We start from the raw sequence: 25537 nt of genomic DNA, 5'->3' as shown, positions 1-25537 counted from the left end.
GAAGGCAAGCAAGTCCACACAATTTCAATAATTTTGGAAATTATCACAGACTTCAAATTTCTGAAACAACACTTTTAACCAAGTGCTAAAAATATTGATCATGAACCAATAGAAGACGAATAAAATTTAATACTATCAGCATTACATATTAAATAGTTCTCCTTCTTCTTAGTTAGTACTATAGCCCAAGAGGGCCTTGACTTCATTAATGATCCTCTTACATTCTTCACGATCCTCAGCCTGCTTCATCCAATTCCATATTCCAAACCTCACCAAACCACATTCCACACAATCCATCCAACGCGATCGTGGTCTTCCTCTCAACCTTGTTCTCTCTATTTTTTGTGTGGTAACCATCTTAGCCTTCCTAAGGTTATCCATACGTCCAACATTTCCCAATCATATTAAATAGTTACTACTAAGAAATATTCTAAAGAGAATGCACGAAAAAGGACGCCTTAGCCCCGGTTCACACAAGCGGAATGTCTGCGGAATGGCAGCCGCAACATTTTCTATGGCACACTAATTTAAATGTAGTAGTTCACACACGACAGACAGCCTGCGGCAGCGGAACGTCTCCGCATGCAAGCCGCATCATCCATAGTGGAACGGACGCCTCATTGTGGCCGCAAGTTCGCTATGGGCTATTGAATTATATTGTATCAATCGCACTAGCGGATGCGGCAGTTTGGCGGTGAGTGTCAAGACGATATATCTTGGCTTTTACGAGAGCAGGACTCGGTACCTTAGGCATGATTTGGCCTTTTGTGTGTCTATAGGCCTACATGCGACGATTGTCCAAATCTGACAGGTGACCTGAGTGACATTCGTGAATCTGATGCTGTCAGGTGGCCCATCCTGCATCAGTCCCTAATAGAGCTAGTAGTCTGATAAGTCTCAGGGGCCGGAGACCCAAGCCCTTCCTTTCATCGTCGGCTGACAGATAGGCATCCCAGTGAATAGGGATTATAAAGAATGGACACTTCGCGTCGGTACCTTTGATGTAGCTGGACTGATTTCAATGACCTTCAAGCCAGCTAGAGCGTCAGATTCTGTCTTCTCCCTAGAGTTGGTGCTGACATCACACCAGCTAGCAGTCGACACAGCGGAAATATAACACATACAATTAATACATCTAGGTACATTATATACTCAAAGAAAATAAATTGGATCCATAAAATAATAAATCCTTCATTAACTGTAATGTCTAGACTCTAGAGTTCCTTTATAATGAGAGTTGAGACGTTGACCCCAACAACAATTAAAATATGTAATGATTTAATAGCGCTGAAAATGGAAAAACAAAACTCTTACGAGAAGTAAAACCATATACCTATATTATATTATATACAAATATTAAACGAATTCGATCTTAATTTTATAATGTATTACATACTAGGTTCAAAAAGTTCCCGGAATTTGCTAGCATCATAGAAACAACGTACCTTAAACACTATTCTACAGCATTCCCTTCAAAATAGTTGCCTTCCGCAACAACACACTTTTGCCAACGCGTGTAGAGTTCCTGGAAGCAGGCCTGGAAGCCATTTTGTGAAACCCGTCTTAGTGCTCTCGTCGCGTTTGCGATAACCTCTTCAGCATTGAATCTCCGTCCTTTCAGATGACTTTTCAGACGGGGAAACAGAAAGTAATCAGGTGGTGAGAGATCAGGAGAGTATATGGTGGGTGATCCAAAGCAGTTATGTTGTGCCTGGCAAGAAAATTCTTTACAATAATTGCGCGATGAGCAGGTGCATTGTCATGCATAAGGAACCAGTTGTTTTCTACCCACTTTTCTGGACGTTTCCTTCTCACTGCGTCCCAGAGGCGACGGAGGGTTTCTACGTACAATTCTTTCGTTACAGTAAGACCTTCTGGAATGAACTCATGGTGCATGAGACCCTGAGAGTCGAAGAAAACTTCCAACATAACTTTGCTTTAAGTGTGCTTAAATGCGACAGGCTCATGTCAGTAGATTTACTGGCATGTGAAAGAACTCCTGCGGGACAAAATTCCGGCACATCCGGCGATGCTGATATAACCTCTTCAGTTGCGAGCGTCGTTAAATAAAACATAACATTTAAAATAACTTTGCCTTTGGAAGTGTCCCTAGGAAATTTTTGCTTCCGAGGAGATGTTTTCGATTTCCACTCAGATGACTGTCGTTTAGGGACTGGGTCGTACAAGTAGCACCAGTTTCATTTTGTTTAAGAAATCACCATCTTCATCAGCCATACTGATCATGTCCCCAGCAAAACACAGAACTTGATGTTTGTACTTTGCTCTGTGGACATAATTACAAAATGCGACGAACAAACAAAACACTATGATAAACAATTGCCTACAACTCAAAACCAATAATTGCCATTATCAGCAAACTTTAAGGAAATGACATCATGAATGTTACCAACAAAACAAATGTATAATATCCCTTGTTATATATTAATACGAAAAATGGTAGTAAAATTCCGGGAACTTTTTGAACCTAGTAGTATATTATTTTATAATATAATTTATGATATCTGAAATATAAAATATTATTATTACAACTAGTTTGTCACTGAGAAATAAGGAAAAGCTGTTAACTTGAATTTATTTGAAGCAAAGCGTTACTGGATTATGCAATAAGGTAGGCGATGTTTGGATCCTGTGCCTTAATTCTATTCACAATTATTAACTTAGCGTATGCTCGATTACACTACCTCTAGCACTTGAAAGTGGAACTAGCCGCTGGCGCACAGAGAAACAAAACACAGGCAAATTAGCTCAGTGTCCATTCTTTATAATCCCTATTCGCTGGGCATCCTATCTGAGCCCCAAACCCTTCCTATAACAGCATCAGAAATCCGTAAGCCCTTTTATTATTGCTGATGGTAGATGAGGGGAAAGTGGAGTGTGTTGGTGGAATGATTGAGGGAAACGGGAGTACCCCAAGAAAAAACCCTCTGTACCGTCTGCTTGAGTCACAGTCGACATATCACACGTGTATTGTAGTACTGGCTGTTGCAATTTTTTTTTAACTTGTAGTGGTGCATTGCACATTGTGATTGTATTCGATGAGTGATATAGATGTAGGGAAAGTTGACGTTGAGGTGATTGAGAATGAGAAAAGGCTATATATTTAGAACATTCAAAATGAAGAGTACAAGGACAGAAACAAAAAATGTTCAGCATGGTATGAAATTTGTTGTGTAGGCCCTACTGTTTCTCACTTTCCTGGAACATTCTGACGCAGAAAGGAAATGTGTTAATAAATAGTCCTTGCGAAATATTTCTCGCATAAGCCTATGCAATAATACATAAATTATTTTAATTTATGACATTTACCTTTTATTTCATTAATTTCTCTATGTATTTTTTAATAAAAACTGATAACACTGATAACATATCAGTTTCTGAAAATAAAACAAACAGTAACCTTAACATATTTCATTCATGTAAACTCTATTTATTATTGATAATTCCTTCTAATCCCCTTCTACCAAAGTACCGGTAATATATGTACAGTAATATATTTTCTCCAAAGTGAATACGAAATTAAATACTTACGACTTATTCATTTCAACAATTAAATGCATACAACTAGTTAAACAACACATGAAAAGTTCCTTGTAATAAAGGAATGTTGACTATTGGATGTACTCAATGTTTTCATCTTTACTTTTCTTATCAATAATTGCATTTCGAAGTACACTAGTACTGCACAGTGATTAGCATCTATGGCGACTGTCCACCTCAAAGCCTTCCGTCCGTCTTTTATCCGCTCGTGTGGCCTCAGAATGGTGTGGCCGCCATGCGACTGCAGTTCCTCAGACATTCTGTTCGTGTGAACCAGGCCTTATATAGCTTTTCATAATTTCCCCAACAAAGTAACTTCAATATCAAACAAGAAATGCTTGTACATATCTAAATGGGAATCATAATGGCTAATGAGCATTTTGACGAAATTTTGAATGACGAGGAGATAATTGCATGTGTAATCTTCTGGACAGTAATAAGGTATTAACTCAGAAGCAATAGAATGCCAAACTACAGTCAATTAGTGGAAAATATAATGATCACATCCAAGAATACAGAGTGCAACATTCTCGAAATATATTTCCTCCACTTAAAATTTGGCTTTGTTCATGAAAATATCAGGACAGTAAACAATTAACATGGTGAATGACCTGGCACGGCTTGTGGGCTACTGCATATTCAATGATTCACTGAACCCCTTCAAATTTCTTTTTTAAAATATTATTCTCTTTCACAGGTAAATATTGAGAATATAATGTTATAGCATTAATCTGCATACCAAAATTAGGTTCAGTTGTGGCCATATCCATGAACAAGTTACTTGCCCAGTATGGATTGCTGAATGTACGATTTTACTTGCTGGTGAGTGGTTTCAGTGAGACAATGGAGACGGGGTGTGGGGGTATTATACGGCTGTTATACACAGTAAAGACGCTGGAACGTACTTGTAGCAATAGAGGCAGGAGTGAAACTACCTACTGGTCTGATGGAGAGTGACCATTACACCGAATAATTTTCTGTTATCTGAAAAACTAGATTTGCATAATATAAACATTACTGTAGGCACGTTAACAGAAAACCACAATTCCAAGTCACACAGAGATTGTGTGCACTCAATGTGGGTCTCTGGCATCTCGTCAGCCCACGCAAGTTGTGTGGACATAAAGAGAAAAATTGAGACGGTGTCAGGTGGAGTTCCTGGGTAGCTCAGTTGGTAGAGTGCTGGTATGTTTAACCAGAGGTCCCGGGATTGATACCCGGCCCTGAAACAATTTTTCCCTTGAAATTATTTAAATCTGCTTTACAGGGAGCTTTACCTGAAAAACTAGATTTGCATAATACATACGTTACTGTAGACACGTTAACAGAAAACCACAATTCCAAATCACACAGAGATTGTGTGCACTCGATGTGGGTCTCTGGCATCTCGTCAGCCCACGCAAGTTGTGTGGATATAAAGGGAAAAATTGAGATGGTGTCGGGTGGAGTTCCTGGGTAGCTCAGTTGGTAGAGTGCTGGTACATTCAACCAGAGGTCCTGGGATCGATAACTGGCCCCGGAACAACTTTTCACTTAAAATTATTCAAATCTGCTTTACAGGGAGCTTACCTGTAAAACTAGATTTGCATAATATAGGCACATTGACAGAAAACCACAATTTCAAGTCACACAGAGATTGTGTGCACTCGATGTGGGTCTCTGGCATCTCGTCAGCCAACGCGAGTTGTGTGGATAAAAGGAAAAAAATTGAGACGGTGTCGGGTGGAGTTCCTGGGTAGCTCAGTTGGTAGAGCACTGGTACATTCAACCAGAGGTCTCAGGATCGATACCCGGCCCCGGAACAATTTTTCCCTTGAAATTATTCAAATCTGCTTTACAGAGAGCTTTACCTGAAAAACTAATTTGCATAATATGCACGTTACTGTAACAGAAAACCACAATTCCAAGTCACACAGAGATTGTGTGCACTCGGTGTGGGTCTCTGGCATCTCGTCAGCGTAGGTGAGTTGTGTGGATATAAAGGGAAAAATTGAGACGGTGTCAGGTGGAGTTCCTGGATAGCTCAGTTGGTAGAGTGCTGGTACGTTCAACCAGAGGTCCTGGGATTGATAACCGACCCCGGAACAATTTTTCCCTTGAAATTATTCAAATCTGCTTTACAGGGAGCTTACCTGAAAAACTAGATTTGAATAATATATACGTTAGTGTAGGCACATTGACAGAAAACCACAATTCCAAGTCACACAGAGATTGTGTGCACTCGATGTGGGTCTCTGACATCTCGTCAGCCCAGGTGAGTTGTGTGGAAATAAAGGCAAAAATTGAGATGGTGTCGGGTGGAGTTCCTGGGTAGCTCAGTTGGTAGAGCGCTGGTACGTTCAACCAGAGGTCCCAGGATCGATACCCGGCCCAGGAACAATTTTTCCCTTGAAATTATTCAAATCTGCTTTACAGGGAGCTTTACCTGAAAAACTAGATTTGCATAGTATATGTTACTGTAGGCACATTGACAGAAGACCATAATTCCAAGTCACACAGAGATTGTGTGCACTCGATGTGGGTCTCTGGCATCTTGTCAGCCCACGCAAGTTGTGTGGATATAAAGGGAAAAATTGAGATAATATCGGGTGGAGTTCCTGGGTAGCTCAGTTGGTAGAGCACTGGTACGTTCAACCAGAGGTCCCAGGATCGATACCTGGCCCAAGAACAATTTTTGTGTTAAAATTATTCAAACCTGTTTTACAGGGAGCTTTACCAGAAAAACTAGATTTACATGACCATTACACCCTCGCAACATCAGTCTCTTTTTACTCAATCCCTTTCTCTCTTTTTCACCACCTGACCTATACATTCCGCACTACAAAACTGTAGTTGTGTAGTGTATTTAAGGTGAGTTTAATAATGAAGACAATATTAATTTTTCCGAATTATTTAAACCCACAAGAAAACTGGTCCCGAATCACCAAAGTGAATGACACCAGAAATTTGTTGTGATTCTAGAAAAGATTATCAGGATCAAATTAATCTTTTGATGATTACTGATAGGTTTGATCAGTGATAAGTAATTGAAGGGTACACGGGAAAAACGATCAAGGTCCATCAAAAATCGAAATTGAGTTAATAATGATATCTTATAGTGGAAAGAAAGTACTATCATGTGGTCTAGCTAGTAATAAGAAATCATCGTTCTTGACATTCCACTACGTCAATTTCTATTAAATACACATATAACTAAGTATTAAGTGCTTAAACTTTAAAATTAGTTTTTCTCGAAACTTTCTAAAATGGACCTTGATCGTTATTCCCGTGCACCCTTCAATTATTCTGAAATGGAACATCAAAGAAAAATTAAAGAATACGTCTATAAGGTACGTGATTTTTTTTTATCATACACATGAAGTAAATGGTTGATTTAATACATACCAGTGGATTCAAGTGGTATCTGCATGGACAAACATGTTGCGTGGTGGTAGGTTTTCACAGGATTCTCTCATTTCCCCTATTGACATTCCATCATTTCTCCACTAATCATCATCACCGGCATAATTATCTCTTCCTTCTTCATCACCATCATAATGCAGTGCTATGTAGTCCACTTCCCACTGTGCTTTAGCAACAACACCTGCAATGGTAAAAAAAATATGGTACAGCTTTAGTATGTCACTTGCTCACAGATGGGGATTTACATGCATGATTGACATGAAGTTAAATTCCTGCATTTGTAAAGAAATATTATTATTATTATTATTATTATTATTATTATTATTACTATTATTACTGTTTCCTATTATGATGATGCTTTAACAACTGTGGTAGTCATCTAGCATATGAGTGAAATGAAGGTGATAATGCCAGCAAAATGAGTCCAGGGTCCAGCAGTGAAAGATACATATCATTTGCTCTTAATGGGTTGAGAGAAAACTCTGGAAAAAGCCACAACCAGGTAATTTGTCTCACCAGAATTTGAAACCGGGCCTGCTTATTTTACAATGATAGTAACCGTTACTCCAAAGTGGTGAACTTTTCTATTATTATTACTATTGCAGTGGAACTCCACAAACAGACACTCCACAAATAGACCTCACTCTCGTATACTTCACGATACAAGGTAAGTCAACGCATCCTGTCCCATGCTGCACAGGGCTAACTAGTTGAACCAGTGCAGTAGTGTGCAGATACTCGTATACACATTGGCAGCAAGGCAGGGAACAAAAAAGTGTATTTATGTTGAAGCAGAAGTTACAACTATTGGAACACTTTGAAAAAGGTGAATCAATCAGAGCCATCCCTCAAGAATTTGACATTTCGATCACAATAGTGCATAGGATAAAACAAAATTCATCTAATTATGAGGCATTCTGTAGTGATTATAAGAAGCGTTGTTATTATCAGTTAATTGTAGGATGAAAACACAGCTTATTTTGTGTATTTCCTAAATTTAATCAATAGGGATGATTTATGTTCTCTCTTGAAGGGTATACGCCATTTTAAAATAATTTAATACACAAACACAACTATTACAAGAAATGCTCAATAAGTTTTTGTAGCTTTATTCTCTTCGGCTCTAATCAACAACAACAAAAATGCAGGTTACCAGGCGATGATAGGAAAGATGTGAAAACAAATGAATGTGATGTATAAACAATTAAATGTTCTTTCATATTCAAGTATAAAAATATAGGGTTGCCATTTGAAATTTCAAAGTGCAGTGGGAGGTGAAATCTAAAATGCAATTAAGCCTTGTTTAAGACTTCCCCCTTGATATCTAAATTTACGTGTTTTTTTTTATTTAAATTGAATTCAATTTAATGAACTAGTTATTTAGAGTGGGAAGTTTTGAAATGAATGTAGATATATTTAGAAAGATTTTCGTCTAGAAGTTTGTTTTATGTTTCAGATGTATCATGTATATATTATACTTAATCACGGATTTGTTTTGTTATATATTTTGCAAATACTACAATATATTATTTAAAATTAGGCACGTTAATTATTTATGTTTTGGTCCGCACGCCATAAAAAAACATTGTACAGCCCTTATGTTTACCAATGTCCGCAGTACTCCATAGAAAGACTGCGTTTGTACCTCGTCTCGCACACGGACCATTGCTGTGTCTATTTGTGGAGTTACTGTACTTATTTATTCATTTGTCTAATGGCTAGTAGCCTACATGATATTTACAATCATTGACTGAGGAAAAAACAAGAAAGTGGTGAACAAAACTACGAATTAAGTAATCAAAGACATTCGGGCTCAGGCTTCCCAGTAGCGGTCGACTTCCTTGGAGGATTTCAGAGCAGGGCATTTTGCAAGATGTTGTCTATCCATGTCTTCCTGTTGATGGCACAAAATGCAGGCTGATGATGGCAGGATGCCAAGACAATTGAGGTATTTAACCAGGATGTCATGTTCAGTGTTAACTTGCAACTGCTAGTCTTCTGGGTTCAGGAGGTATATCCTTCAGTAATTTCCTACGTTGTTGCGAAATGTTTATGTCTAATTCTTGTTGGTGATAATTTTTTTGTAGTTGCTTGATATATTGTCTTACTGAGCTAAATGACAAAGGTTTCCATGGGTTTATTTTGAGACTGGCACCCTTCTTAGCTAATGTGTCAGCCTGTTCATTCCCATGTAGATTACAATGTCCTGGGATCCATTGTAACACAAATGTTTTGTCATGTTCTTTTTAAAGTTGCAAGTATTTTTTGACAATTATTGGTTTGTTCTGTGTAGGGGTGGTCAGTTTTATTTATGGACAAGATGGCTGCTTTTGAGTCCGAGAGGATGATGGCATTTGTGAATTTATGCATATGGAGGAAAAGTTGCTTTAAGACAACATGTATAGCTTCAATTTCTCCATCATAGGCAGATAGATTATAACCAACTGGGAGATAGAAGCAAAAAAGATTACTAAAAATACCAGCTCCTACATTTCCTTGAGGGTCTGTTTTTGAGCCATCGGTATAAATTCTTAAATCCGATAGTCTTCGGAATATCTGATGTTGACAGTTTCAAGGGCTAATTGTTTTAAATTTTCTTTACTGTGTTGATTTTTGGTGATTTGTTCTAGGAGGTCTACGTCTAATTAGATTATATCTATCTGAAGTGGGTTTTGTGGGAGCATTAGAGGTTGAAGGAGATTGGGTACATCGAGTTCTTCTTTTAGTTTCACTGCATATTGGATGAATCCGTGTTGCGTTTTTAAATACCTTTCTGTGTTAAGGTATGTGGACCAATAGTTGTCTTTACTTCTGATCAGTTTTTCATAAAGAATAATGACTCTTTCTTCTATTGTTGTTACAAGAGGTTTAATGTCTGTAAGGTAAAGCATACAGTTGATGGGAGTAGATTTCACTCCTCCTGTGATAAATCTGAGTGTCTGATTTTTTTACTTTGACAAGTGGGTTTAGTATAGTTTTTGGTGCAGTGACTAGAGGTTCGCAGCACTATAGAAGAATTGAAATTCGCGCACGAAGCGAAACAAATGCACCACACACTATGTTTAGACTCGGGAGTATGCAGATTTAAGAAAATACTCTCCTACCACTTTAAAGTATGCATTTTGATATTTATAGGTCTACGTTATGGTATTCTAAATGTTACTTAACAAAAAGTTATTATTTTTAATACAATTTTCATATATTAAATGACATAGTATTGCAATATTACTATGATATACCGAAGTACATATGATATTTCCATGCAGGAATTCTGCATTACCATATGGTTTCATCGGACCCCTGCCACTTAGTCACTCATAATGAGTGCACCTCTGTACATAATGTTGAACATTGTGCCACTATCACATATTCTGTGACACAGTAGACTATATGAGGGTAGGACACTAAAGGGAAACAGAGAGGTGGAACTTAAACTGAGAAGGTTTCAATCCGGCATCGGAACTAGAATCCGGTGTGGCTTAGTGGATAAAGCATCAGCATGTATAGCTGAAAACCCAGGTTCGAGTCCCGGTGACTGAGAGAATTTTTCTCCGTTCTACCTATTCTTGACCATAGTATTGTAAATTATAACAAATGCAATGATACATATTCACTAAAATGTTCAAAAAGTAATTCTTTAATTACCTTACACATAGGCTACACTGTAATAATACATTTTTATTAAGTCGCTTATATATCAAATGAAATCAAATTTCCCTCTTTGATATTTTAAAAAACTGGCAACCCTAGTCTATTTTATTAATGTTATGGAAAAAAAGTTCACATTTGTTGACTAGAATTACTAACATTACATGCGAGAGGTTCAGGACGAATTAACTTACTATGGAAATGGTCAGATACCATGGTCAGTTTCCCTAGTATTGCATCCTGGACCTCTCAGGTGTTATATTTGTAACAAGTGTGGGGGGGGGGGCTACAATAGTTCGATAGAATATACACGTAACTATTAAACGATTTATATGTTCCAAGTAGGCCTAGGTCTAACTTACTTGTGATTGCAAACTAAAACAATTTGTTTATCACTATATACACCTCACAGAAGCAAAAGAAAGTTGTGAATTCTTTGGTGTAACTTTTCTGTAGATTTTTTTATTAGAACACCTACTGATGCTGCAATCATTACTATATGTTGTTCCTTAATAGGTAAACAATCGTAATTCCACTCTTAACACTTGTTTTTCCTACATTTCTACTTTCCATCGCTCTATTACTAAATTTTTCCATTATTATACTCACAAAGTCGTGTCCCCAAAATCGTATAAATTGCACACAAATTCAAAAAACACTTCCTTTACTTCACATGTAAACATCTTTTCATATTGATTTGTTTGTCCGCAACCATTGCAGTGTAGCCACACATCAGTGCAGCCACAAAACATAATTTCCCAACTAAATTTCCGCCTAAAAAAAGCGGGAGATTTGAAAGTTGCAGTAAAAATTATCACAATCAACTCAGAACGCCCACAAATCACACTCTAAATTCTCATGCATTATATTTTTATAGTTAGAAACAAGATACACCCACGCCATATACATTTATTTAACCAGAAAATGTTGCAGTTGTTTAAAACAAAAAAAAAGGGACAAAATGATATGTTAACGTATTTTTCCCTACTGAACGACCATAAAAAATTTCAACACGACTTACTCTGAAATGACATAGAAACCAAATAAAATTTATATTTTTCACTTTAATTTGCACAAGGGCATACAAACTACAAGTTAGTAAATTAAAGATTACAACAACAGCTCAAATAATAAAATTATAATAATTGGAATTGAAGTTCCAAAGTCATGAATTAATATTTTTATTTATAACTTTCAAAAAATGAGATTTATGATTTAGCATTTTGCAATACCAAATTTATAATTTTAGTAACATAACAACAGTAAGTATACACTGTTTATATCTAGTATATAGGGAGAGTTCCTATGCAGACCAGTCCCACTCCAACCTCTACCTAACAAAATCTGTTGGCATGCAGCGAGTGGTCGTATGCTTGCATAAGGACAAGTCTGCACACGCTCTCCTATGCAGACCAGTCCCACTCCGCCCTTTACCACTTAGCTTCCTCAGGACAGGTGCTCCACACCACCGTCATTAAGCCGACAGAACTGGGACAGGACTGTGCAGAAACTCTCTGTACAGGTTTATTCACGAAGGAAGGTAACAATTTTAGGATATGGTTTTTCAAATTGTTTTGAGGAAACATGTTCTTATGAATATTGCTCCAATTTCAAATGGTTAAGGCATAGCTCAGATGGAAAGAGTGCTCAGCGCGCAAAGCTGAGAGGTCCTCAATTCGATTCCTGGTGCTGGAACGAATTTTTCTCCAATAGTAGGTATATAATAGGTATTATGAGTAATGTTTGAATAATATCATGGCACAGGAAATTATATGGTAGTGTGGGGTTCATAGCAAGGCATTCATTTTTATCAAATAAATGGCCATGGCTCCAAGACCCAATTCAGGGCGCCGGCCGAACCCTCCTCCTTTGTATCATCAATGGTGTACTACCTGCATTTTAAACATATGTTATGTATGCAGGAGTGCATATTTAAATGACGGCCACCGGCGTGGCTCAGTCGGTTAAGGCGCTTGCCTGCTGGTCTGAAGTTGCGTTCGGGTGCGGGTTCGATCCCTGCTTGGGCTGATTACCTGGTTGGGTTTTTTCCGAGGTTTTCCCAACCGTAATGTGAATGCAAGGTAATCTATGGCGAATCCTCGGCCTCATCTCGCCAAATATCATCTCGCTATCACCAATCTCATTGACGCTAAATAACCTAGTAGTTGATACAGCGTCATTAAATAACCAACTAAAATAAAATTTAAATGACTTTATGGCCATTTTCAACAACAGTTTTTGAATATGTACTATTAACATTGATATATATATATATATATATATATATATATATATATATATATATATATATATGAGGCCTTGCCATCCTCATTAAATAATCTTGACTATATTTAGTCAACATGTAGATACCTATTATTGGAGAAAAATTCGTTCTGGCACTGGGAATCGAACCCAGGACCTCTTAGCTTTGCGCACTGAGTGCTCTTTCCATCTCAGCTATGTCGAAACCCAATTCATGAATATATATTACTCATAACTTCATATGTTGTAACAGAAAAAAGTTCGTTGATGCAGAGAGTGGTACATTTGAAAATGTACTGTAAGCATAGTCTTCAAGTATAACAACACAAGACACATATATAGCTGTGAATAAAGTGTAAGTGTATATTTTCTGGCTATTAGTCTCTAAACATGATTTAGAGGTGTGTAAAAAAAAGCATACAGCTACTTTTGTAGATTAAAATAGCCATAGTTCTATAACTGCTCGAAATCGGAAAAATATTCATATGAACTTTTTACTCCAAAGTGCTTCAAAAGTCAGATTCCAATGTTTTAACTTTTATTGGTGAATCACCTGATATATTCTTCCTAGTGTAACATAAATATGAACAAATATAAGTCAATTAACTTTAGTATCACTGCTTCAACTTCAATATATATGTAATTATTACATATTCCTCACATTCAAGGAACATCATTTGCAAGCACTTCAATCTGTAAATGTCTATATCTTGTATTCTCATTACATGGTTCATGCAAGCAGTATTCTTGCAGTAGTAATAATTCATCTCTCTATTTATAAAAAAAAAATGTTTTCAAGAAGTAAATGTCCCTAAAACGAGTGAAATTTATTTTTATTGTCTCCCTCTCTGTGCATAAATATAGCCTTCCTTTCACAAACTGATATATAGGAGCCACCGGCGTGGCTCAGTCGGTTAAGGCGCTTGTCTGCCAGTCTGGAGTTGTGCTCGGGCATGGGTTCAATTCCTGCTTGGGCTGATTACCTGATTGGGTTTTTTCCGAGGTTTTCCCCAGCTGTAAGGTGAATGCCAGGTAATCTATGGCGAATTCTCGGCCTCATCTCCCTAAAAACCACGTCGCTATCACCAATCTCATCGACACTAACTAACCTCATGTTGATACAGCGTCGTTAAATAACCAACTAAAAAAAAGTTATATATAGACTTCATTATAAATACTGGGTGTTCATTTCAAACTGCGTCATGACGTCACTGTTGTGAGTCAGCAATTTGAAGCGTGTTTCAGCTTTTATGTCAGAGAAGTTGCCTATTAATCAAGGCATTCAATCTGAACTTGAGAATGTGTACTGTATAACTTGAACGTCATAGCAACAGATGGCGGTCTGTGTGCTACCATAACCTCTTTCGAACTGTGTTTTGCGCGGGTAAGTCGTACACAGGGTATTTGTTATCATTGGTTGCATACCGCAACATTCCACAACACAAATCAAATGCTCCGTGTCCAAGTTAATGTCAACAAATACGTAAGTAATCGTCTTAACCCTCTCACCATATCCCAACAGTAAGAAAAAAACTCACCTCAGTACGTGTTTCCAAACAGTTCACATTCCTGCCACTACCAACGTTACTGTATGTATTGGTAACTACTCTTGAGAATGAATGCCGTACTTGCTGGGCAACTTCTCTGGCATATAGGTAATACTCCTCTGCGGAAGTGTAGGAAGATTGAATTTTCTAGGCTCATCGGCTAGCCACATGACAGCATACGACATGCCATGACACACTTTGAACTGAACACGCAGTAGTGTATACTGAATTAGCAGATTATTTGTGAAACGTGAACATGGTGCAATTCCAGCTCAAAATCATGTTGGCCTTGGCTGACATTTTGGGTGGAAGAGAGTCCTGTCTTATGGGATTGATTGTGATTTTACGAGAGCCGGATCCAGAATGGATCCTTGCACTTACGCCGTTTAGGCACATTGTAAGCTCTATATGCGATGCTTGTCTAACAGTAAGACTGACAGATGTTCTGTGTGGCATTCCTTAAGCTTAGGTCATTTAGGTCCATTGTGAGCTCCATATACGATGATTGTCTGTCTGACAGATGTCCCGGGTGGCATTCCTTGCACTTAGGTCATTTCAGTTCATTGTGAGCTCTATATATGTTGATTGTCTAAGTCTGACAGATGTCCTGCGTGACATTCCTTGCACTTAGGTCATTTCAGTCCATTGTGAGCTCTATATATGTTGATTGTCTAAGTCTGACAGATGTCTCTGGTGGCATTCCTTGCTCTTAGGTCATTTAGGTCCATTGTGAACTCTAAATATGTTGATTGTCTAAGTCTGACAATGTCCCAGGTGGCATTTGTGAATCCAACACTGATAGGTGGGCCACCCTTCCTGAGCCCTGCAGGTAAAGTCATACCATCTACTGATTCTTTTGTACTGTCAGTAGATTATCTCAAGGGAAATTCCCTGGAATTCGGGCTCGTCATAAATGAACATTACAAATGGGGCAGATAGACGACAGCCATTATATGTACTGTATAACTTCATCAGCAGGACAGAATTATTTGCGAATTATATTATTAAGCTTGTTAAATTAACAACTAAAATAAGTTAACGTGTTGCATTTGGGTACAAACTGGGAGATATTTTCAAACATGATACAATGACCACATCACAGCCGTAATATAATCACACAACACATAACTAACTAGAACCACAACTACAGCAATATGGAAAGAGACTTGAAAATTCCTACTTTGTCTATTTTATATTACACTAGTGTATACACAATTTAACAATTTGTTAGCATAAACATATTTGTGTTACTACTTTGAATTTTCATTGCCAATGCGAAGGACCAGAAGTGTTTATACAAGGTGTGTTCAAATAGTTTTTGGGATGGTTTCAGAATGAATTCGTCATTGTGCTGTCTTTCATTCTTCCCAAAACTATACATGCAGCACTCCCTTCTGTTTAAAATGAGAAGTCGTGTGACCTGCTCCGACTTTCCTGTGCAGTTACAAACTGTGAAGTGAACACGTGTTTTATGTGTGTGGCAATTTCTATGTCTAGCGAAAATGTGGGATTACGAAAAACGAACATGTACCAAATTTTGCTTAAAACTCGGAAAAGGTGCAACAGAAACCTATGAAATGCTAAGACCACCTTATGGGGAGGAAGCAATTGGCAAATCTCAAGCATTTCTGTGGCTTTATAAATTTGAAAGGTCCCACGCCGTGGCGTCGTGGTCTAAGGCATTCTGCCTAGGACTCACGTTACAGAATGCGCACTAATTCGAGTCCTCATGGGGGAAAAAATTTTCTCATGAAATTTCGGCCAGTGTATAGGACCGGTGCCCACCCAGCATCATGATGCACTTGGGGAGCTACGATAAGTAGCGAAATCCGGTTGAAAATGCCAGCTATAACAGCTGGGGGGATCAATGTGCTAACCACATGATACCTCCATTCTGGTTGGATGATCGTCCATCTCTGCCTCGGCATGAGGGCGTGAGGCCAGCAGCCGGCTGGTCGGTCTAGGCCCTTCACGGGCTGTAGTGCCACGGATTATTATTATAAATTTGAAAGTGGTATGGTGTCAGTTCATGATGCTGATCATTCAGAACGACCCTGTTCAAGAAAAACTAACGAACATAGCACTCAGGTGAGGGAAATCATGTTAAATGACATGCATGTTGCAATAAGGTAAAATTCTGTTCTATTAAGGGTCTCATTTGAAAGTGTTCAAATCATTTTGAATCTGAGAAGAACTGCCGCAAAGTTTGTGCTTCACTTTTTAAATGACCAAAAGAAAAGCCATGTGATTGCTTGTACAAATCTTTAAGAACAGCTTGAAATTGACCCAGGGTTTGTGGAGAAGGTTATTACTGGTGCTGGAACGTGGATTTAGGGATATGATCCAGAAACGAAATAATAATCTTCGCAATGGAAGATTCCTTCATCTTCACGCCCAAAAAAGCCAGACAAGTTCGATCCAATATGAAGTCAATGACACTTGTTTTTTTTCGATATTAAAGGCACTGTTCACAAGGAATTTGTTCCATGGGGTCAAAGAATGAATTAAGTGTTTTGCAAACAAGTGTTACAAAGATTGAAGGAGAGTGTGCGACGCAAATGACAGAAATCTGACTCCAGCTGACTTCTTTCTGTTCCCGTGATTTAAAATGAGACTCCAGGGGCACCGCTTCGAGGATATTACTGTCATCCAGCATGAATCGCAGAAGGCATTGCAGGTGTTTAAAGAGGAAGACTTCCAGAAGTGCTTCGAGCAGTGGCAACAGTGATAGCACAAGTGTGTCATCTCAAAGGAGACTACTTCGAGGGTGACAATGTGGAATAGACAACTCGAAATGTTGTGTTGTTTTTATGGAGTCATTCCGAAAACTTTTTGATAACATCTCGTACCGATAATATAGAAAGAAAAAATGCGTACCTGTAGATCAGTGATGTCAAAGAAAGAGCGCATAACGGACGTTCGATTCCTTCGCGTGCTTACATGCTGGAGTGGAATGCCGTAAACACAGAAATGAGCAAGACACAGGGGCGGACAAAGTGAATTATTTTCACATGCCTAGACTTGAATGGAGCAGTACCGCACGCACTGGCCGAGAGCTGAAGATAAGCGAGCGTTGGGCGTCATTTTACTCCTGTGTTTATGAAAACCTGTGATAAGGCTAGCCCAGCTATGCGCTACTAGACGAAACATCACGCGTTTATGTCTGCTGGCCTTGCTTGCCTCGGCTAGCTCCCGTCTCACAGTCAGCTGGTTAGTTCACGCGCATACTATTTATTTTCTTTATTTGATATTTTCAATACTTTCTTATCAACGGTGTACCAGTAAAAAATGTGTTTATTTGTACTTTCAATGCGGAATCTAACCATATATTTTAAAAATATTTTTTCGTGGGCAAAGGCGTCTTAATGAAGAAAAATATAAATTTCTCAATTTCCATAAAAAGTAAGAAAACTGTTTACATGTCAATATAAACTTTAATTTCTCAGCATCAAAATAAACCATGATTTTGATCATTGGGTGAAAGGGTTTCGGAGCCACAACAGTTTAAATTTGCTAATTTTGTGAAAATACAATAATTTTAAATATTTTAAATTTAAACACTATGAAGTTCTGATGCCTCAAACTTTGCACAAAGCATTGTATCACAGTTGTCAACGGACAGAAAAAGTTTAATTGTATTTGAAAATAGCAAGGTCAATTTTCTCTATATTTCGGTCGATTTGAGATGGAATAGCCCATACATTAAATTTGAACACTATTTATTTAGGCCTACAGGACTATCTTCAATTGAATACCTCTTTAATAACTGTACTTTATTTTTTTGTTATGTAGCCCTATACATCTGTCAATTCAGTTTACGTATTTGGAAATTAGAAGTTTATCAGGTTAGTATATACACTGAACTTTTGTAAACTTTGTGTTTACAGCACATGTTTATGTATCATTTGTTTTTAATTTGTTGTTTGTATTTCTTTTGTTGGTGTCCTTGTAATTGGGGATAACTCCCTGTAAGGACCCTCAATAAATAATAAATTGATACATAGTAAATAATCTAGATATTTGTACTTATGGTAGTCTGTAATGTATCTAATAATTTTAATCATTCTTCCCCCTCAATATCTCTTTATGTTTGTTCATGGTATGTTGAATAATGTTGCTGTATGCTGCTTTTCTTACTAATCGTATGTTTTCCACATATTAAGAACTGTATATCTCCTTCCTGTTCCTTGCATAGGAACTCCAGTGCCCATTCGACCTGGAACTTGTTATACGATCTCTTCATTGGGTGCATGATTAATGCCAACTGTACACTGTACAACCCTCACTGAAGCACGTATTCGTAGCTGGCACGCTCTGCGTGCTCCAGTGGCACAAGCGTTCTCATAGCGCATATACGCTCTAATTGACATCACTGCTGTAGATGATCCTGACAGTCAAAATATAAAAAAAATGTGAACAGAGGGAAATTAGAGTGCCAGATCTTACTTCGAAATTATGACGGTGAGGAAATGCTAGAAGAACAATTAAGAAAACTTTTATTCTGATCAAGATACTAATCCACATTTCTTTCCCCAATGTTCAATTTGCGTATGTTTCTGATAATTACAAATTCAAATTTATGTCACGCGAAATCAATGACTTAAAACAGCTGTATTCATCCCTGTTGGTCTAGTGGTTAAGATCCTCGTCATTAGATCCGAGGTTCCGATTTTCAAACCTGAGGATGGTAGATTTAAGAGCAATAGAATTTTCAGAATGGTCTCCTCCTTAATGGTGCTGTGTAGTAAATTTACTACATGTAAAAGAACCCTGTCCTTGATAGAGGGCACCAGGCAGAATGTGTCTGCCTTTTTTCTCTCATGTCAAAATTTGAATGTAGATTAACGGATCCATATGAGTGACCTCAGTGCGCATGAGCTTGTCCCATCATTCATACCAAAACAGTTGCTTCAAAAGCAGTCTGAGTAAGTTCTAGTACAACTTCATTAAAAACTTGTCTAAAAGTTAATGAAAACTCAAATTTCGGATTGGTGAGGTGACCTGAAAAACATGATACAAGAATTCTTTAAAGACACGGAAGATAAAATCAATGATGGTCAAACTGAAAAAATTGGTGCCCACTTAAAAAACGGTTACACTTATGCTAATTAACCCTTAAGTACTCGCGTCGGGTCTATATGACCCGAGTGTTTTTTCTTTCCTCTGTTTTCTTTGCTGGAAGGTAATATGAAGAGTGCCAGTGGTGTGTAATTTCTTCTATTGTTGAAATCTTTGAAATGATCTGGCTGTAGTCATTGTTGAGTTTATCATTTAGCGCCAACAGCTGTTTATATGTGATTTGACCCGACGTGAGTGTGTGCGTTCTTCTAAAAGACAAGAAGATTTTGTGAATAACTGAGGAGATTTCTTTATTTATGCGTAAGTATTATTTGATGTAAGCTTTATGTTATATTCTTCACATTTTCCGCGTTCATTTCAGCTGTATATGCAGCTCTTTTTATTATTATTGTCAAAGAGTATCAAAGAAAGTATTAACAGACGAAGAAATTGCAGAGAAGTCGAAGTCGAGGGAATTACTGGTAACAGACGAAGAAATTGCAGAGAAGTCGAAGTCGAGGGAATTACTAGTAACAGACGAAGAAATTGCAAGGGTGTTGAATACGATTCTCAGTAATGCACTAATGTAATGACGATGGTGAATCTGTGGGGGAACTTTCTGAGCTTGACGATGTCATAGACGAAGACACAGATTCCTCCAAAAAGCCAGAAATTGTGACGTTTTATAACTGTACCAAGGGTGAAGTTGATTCGTGCGACCAATTGTGTAGCAACTATAGTGTTGGACATAGAACAAGAAGGTGGCCACTGGCAGTGTTCTTCTATTTCATAAATGTTTCAGCACTCAACTCATATGTTGTTTATTGTAAGATGAATGCCAGAGAGAAGATACAAAGAAGAATATTTCTGAAGAACCTGACTAAAGAACTTCTTATGGAAAACGTTGTCAGGAGAATGAGCAATCCTCATGTATCACGCAGTCTCAGGGCAAGAATAAAAATATTCCTAACGGAGAGAGGTGTTGAAGTGCCACCGAAAGAACAACAAAATCAAGAAACAAGAAGTAGACCAGCATCTCAGAAAAGGAAGAGTTATCATACCTGCCCTAGCAGGTAATAAGCATTCAATACAGTGTGCTGCTTGTTTGGGACACGTATGCAAAATTCACTGCAAAGTTGTTTGCACAATATGTGGAGAATAAGCCAAGAAATGAAGTACTGTTTTGTTTTACAATGTCTGATTGAAAAGTTTTAAGACTGAAGACAGTAGTGCTTATTGGTTTGCGGTGACATCTTAGGAATCGATGTAACAATTCAGAATGAACCCCTTTGAAGGGCATTCACTGCAGTAGCCTTTAGGTACAGTGGTTTTTTATTACAAACCCTGTCAACATTTTTCAAGAATGTTTCCAAATCTAGGATAATAGTAGGAGTTCGTGTATTCCTCCAGAAGAGAACTGTAGTAGTCTTTAGGTACCATTATTATGAACCTAACCTTAGAATTTTTCAATCACACCTCGTAAAGAAACAGTATGGTTATAAGGTTTCAAAGTCATGTTTTCACTTTTCTTTAGTTGAGATTTACAAATTTCATTGTATTTAGATAGTTTTCACTTTTTTAAAGTTGAGATTTACAAATTTCATTGTATTTGATTATGTTCAATATAAATAATGTACAGTTCAGAATAAAAATATTTCATTTACTTCAGTTTAAACATCTTATTTTCCCCATAATTTTGCCATGAATCCACTTCCACATCTTAGTTTGTGTCAATGGGTCAAATTGACCCGACGCGAGTGTTTATGCAACTTTCTATCAGGCGAGTACTTAAGGGTTAACAACCTGTGAAGTTCTACCTGATGGATCCACCACAGAGAAATATTGGAGAGAAAGAGCGCTAATGGCTTTGTTGCCAAAGCCCGGTATTAGATAACAACATGATGGCCAAACTATTACAAAATAAAATGTCGAAAAAGTAACTGCAGCCTATATTTCGTTACAGAACACTGCACACAAGTGCACAAAATATGAACCAGTGACATTTAGAAGGTTGGAAAATCTGTTGTAGGCAATTGGGACTAAATATTTTAAAACATTAAAAACAGCAGAAATGTAATTTTCACAAACCTTACTGTCTGTATATGACAAATTTCTGTAGTTTTAATATTCAGTATTATGTTCCAACATTTATGTGCTGTTCTGTTATGGATATTTTTTACTTTGAGAAATTATCATCATTTTGTTAAAGTAGGATTACAGTATAGCCCCATTAATATGCTCGTCAAGGGACTGTGGCCTTAAAATGTTATATACAGGACAGTGCTATAGACGGGAAATGATTTATGAAATGGGAAAAACAATTTATACCCATGCAAATCAAGATTTTCAGGTATAACTCCCTGTAAGTTGATTTGAAAAATTTCGAGGGAATATTTTAAACCACAATTTAAGTCACACGGAGTTAGTGTGCACTCGAAGTTGGTTGCTTGACGGTTGTCAGCCCACTTTGAGGTCTGTGGATATAGAGGGAAAAATTGGATCGGTGTCGGTTAGAGTTCCCGAGTAGCTCAGTGGTAGAGCGTTGGTACGTTAAACCAAAGGTCCCGGGTTCGATACCCGGCTCCGGAACAATTTTTCCCTCGAAATTATTCAAATCAACTTACAGGGAGTTATACCTGAAAATCTTGATTTGCATAATACACGTCACTGTTCGTTAACAGAAAACCACAATTTAAGTCACACGGAGTTAGTGTGCACTCGAAGTTGGTTGCTTGACGGTTGTCAGCCCACTTTGAGGTCTGTGGATATAGAGGGAAAAATTGGATCGGTGTCGGTTAGAGTTCCCGAGTAGCTCAGTGGTAGAGCATTGGTACGTTAAACCAAAGGTCCCGGGTTCGATACCCGGCTCCGGAACAATTTTTCCCTCGAAATTATTCAAATCAACTTACAGGGAGTTATACCTGAAAATCTTGATTTGCATAATACACGTCACTGTTCGTTAACAGAAAACCACAATTTAAGTCACACGGAGTTAGTGTGCACTCGAAGTTGGTTGCTTGACGGTTGTCAGCCCACTTTGAGGTCTGTGGATATAGAGGGAAAAATTGGATCGGTGTCGGTTAGAGTTCCCGAGTAGCTCAGTGGTAGAGCGTTGGTACGTTAAACCAAAGGTCCCGGGTTCGATACCCGGCTCCGGAACAATTTTTCCCTCGAAATTATTCAAATTATTCAAATTTATACCCACTTCATAGAAAACATATTATACAGTACAAAATACAAATAAGAGCTCATTTCATATGAAAAAAAATCTTTAATAATTGTTTGTACTGCTATTATGAATGATAACATTTTCTCTGTGGTTAAAGTAACTACAGATAACTTCATTTGATATATCACTAGGACTAACACTAATGTAATTTTTCACTTAGGCTATATACAAAGATTTTCGCTTTGCCATTTTGCACTATCAAACTTACTGCACACTCTGTAGAATTCAAAGAATGACTAAATTTTACAGAAAGGACAGGAATGCATTGACAGGGAGGCTTTTGAGTGTTAAATCTTTTCATACAAAGGAAAGTACTGGTAAGTGCAACTTACGACAGTGATGACTGGAAGTTTTTTCAGATAAAGGGTGAAATATCGTTCTTGCACTCATGGTGCAATGATCATTAGTACAGTCAAAGCTACATATTTATTCACCATGTTTTAAAACACAAGTTTCGCAATTTTGTACGGAATTTTTTACTCATTTCCGATCAGAAAAAAGCACCACAAGCAGGATTTGAAAGCATTACAATGGGGTAAAATTATGCAGAATACGAAATGTCCAGGGACCATACAAAAAGGGCGTAATGAACGGGATAGCATTATAAATGGAAGCGTATTAACGAGGTTTTACTGTATTTCAATTTGTTCTGAATTCAAAGTTGTCATCTGCAGTGGTCTACTGGTTATCGAGCTTGACACTGGATCCGAGGTTTGCAAGTACAAACCACTGGCAGTAAAGTGAAAATGCAAGTCCCATAGGCTATGATATGTAGAAGTATCCTGTCCCTGATAAGAGGGTGCTAGGAAAAATTTGTTGGCCATTTCTCACCCCTCCTGCCAGCCAATCATGAAATCTAATAAATTCTTCCTTCCAAGATACCCACCTAAGAAATGCAATTCTCCACACTACTACACTAGCAGGTCTTCAAGGCAGTCGACCATAACTTGGGCTGTTACCAAAAAACCAAGAGACCAATCTCTCACTGGCCTACTTACTAGACATTTCCCATCTGATTTTCCATTTACATGAGCTGTTACAAAATGGAATCACGTCTAGGTGAATGAGATTTCTTTTCATGTCAGACCTTGTGAAGTTAGTGGCAGGCTAAGTGGCTGTTTCGAAGATTTTCTCCTTGCAATTCAGTTTCCTTCTTGCAAACGTATCAACTTACTTACTTACTTACTTACTTACTTACTGGCTTTTAAGGAACCTGGAGGTTCATTGCCGCCCTCACATAAGCCCGCCATTTGTCCCTATCCTGGGCAAGATTCATCCAGTCTCTATCATCATATCCCACCTCCCTCAAATACATTTTAATATTTTTCTCCCATCTACGTCTCGGCCTCCCCAAAGGTCTTTTTCCCTCCGACCTCCCAACTAATACTCTATATGCATTTCTGGATTCGCCCATACGTGCTACATGCCCTGCCCATCTCAAACGTCTGGATTTAATGTTCCTAATTATGTCAGGTGAAGAATACAATGCGTAGGAAAAATTTATTGGCCATTTCTCACCCCTCCTGCTATCCAATCATGAAATCTAATAAATTCTTCCTTCCAAGATACCCACCTAAGAAATGCAATTCTCCACACTACTACACTAGCAGGTCTTCAAGGCAGTCGACCATAACTTGGGCTGTTACCAAACAACCAAGAGACTAATCTCTCACTGGCCTACTTACTAGATATTTCCCATCTGATTTTCCATTAACATGAGCTGTTACAAAATGGAATCACGTCTAGGTGAATGAGATTTCTTTTCATGTCAGACCTTGTGAAGTTAGTGGCAAGCTAAGTGGCTGTTTCGAAGATTTTCTCCTTGCAATTCAGTTTCCTTCTTGCAAACGTATCAACTTACTTACTTACTGGCTTTTAAGGAACCCGGAGGTTCATTGCCACCCTCACATAAGCCCGCCATTGGTCTCTATCCTGAGCAAGATTAATCCAGTCTCTACCATCACATCCCACCTCCCTCAAATCCATTTTAATATTATCTTCCCATCTACGTCTCGGCCTACCCAAAAGTCTTTTTCCCTCTGGCCTTCCAACTAACACTCTATATGCATTTCTGGATTGGACCATATGTGCTATATGCCCTGCCCATCTCAAACGTCTGGATTTAGTGTTCCTAATTATGTCAGGTGAAGAATACAATGCGTGCAGCTCTGTGTTGTGTAACTTTCTCCATTCTCTTGTAACTTCATCCCTCTTAGCCCCAAATATTTTCCTAAGAACCTTATTCTCAAACACCCTTAATCTCTATTCCTCTCTAAAAATGAGAGTCCAAGTTTCACAGCCATGCAGAACAACCGGTAACTGTTTTATGAGTTCCAACTTTCGAATTTTTTGACAGCAGACTAGATGGCAAAAGCTTCTCAATCGAATGATAACAGGCATTTTCCATATTTATTCTGCGTTTAATTTCCTCCCAAGTGTCATTTATATTTGTTACTGTTGCTCCAAGATATTTGAATTTTTCCACCTCTTCAAAGGATAAATCTCCAATTTTTATAGTTCCATTTCGTACAATATTCTGGTCACGAGACATAATCATATACTTAGTCTTTTCGGGATTTACTTCCAACCCTATCGCTTTACTTGCTTCGAGTAGAATTTCCGCGTTTTCCTTAATCGTTTGTAGATTTTCTCCTAACATATTCACGTTATCTGCATAGACAAGAAGCTGATGTAACCCGTTCAATTCCAAACCCTCTGTGTTATCCTGAACTCATAACACTGCAATTTTTCATCTTTAGATATGGAACTAGTCTAAAAGTTGTAGTCATAAAAATTAATTCTCGTTTTGATGAAAGTGTTGTACTTACCTCTC

General features: G+C 37.9%; 1 protein-coding gene across 16 annotated transcripts in view; it reads right to left on the bottom strand.

The window, feature by feature from the left end:
• Positions 1–11318, bottom strand: part of LOC138707723 (antifreeze protein Maxi-like) — a 175791-nt gene extending 164473 nt beyond the window's left edge. For all 16 annotated transcript variants that reach the window (XR_011334341.1, XR_011334339.1, XR_011334335.1 and 13 more), the window contains exons 1-2: positions 11218–11318; positions 6943–7141 (exon numbers count right to left, since the gene is read on the bottom strand). Coding sequence is in view for 1 of the 16 variants with exons in the window: in XM_069837588.1 (XP_069693689.1) it covers positions 6943–6967 (25 nt within the window). In the remaining 15 variants the exon portion in view is untranslated. The remainder of the gene's footprint in view (positions 1–6942; positions 7142–11217) is intronic.
• Positions 11319–25537: the final 14219 nt, after the last annotated feature.

The sequence above is a fragment of the Periplaneta americana genome, chromosome 10 (genome assembly GCF_040183065.1).
Source record: "Periplaneta americana isolate PAMFEO1 chromosome 10, P.americana_PAMFEO1_priV1, whole genome shotgun sequence".
NCBI lineage: Eukaryota > Metazoa > Arthropoda > Insecta > Blattodea > Blattidae > Periplaneta > Periplaneta americana.
The sequence above is the reverse complement of the archived record's forward strand: the minus strand, read 5'-3'. Positions and strand labels throughout refer to the sequence as shown.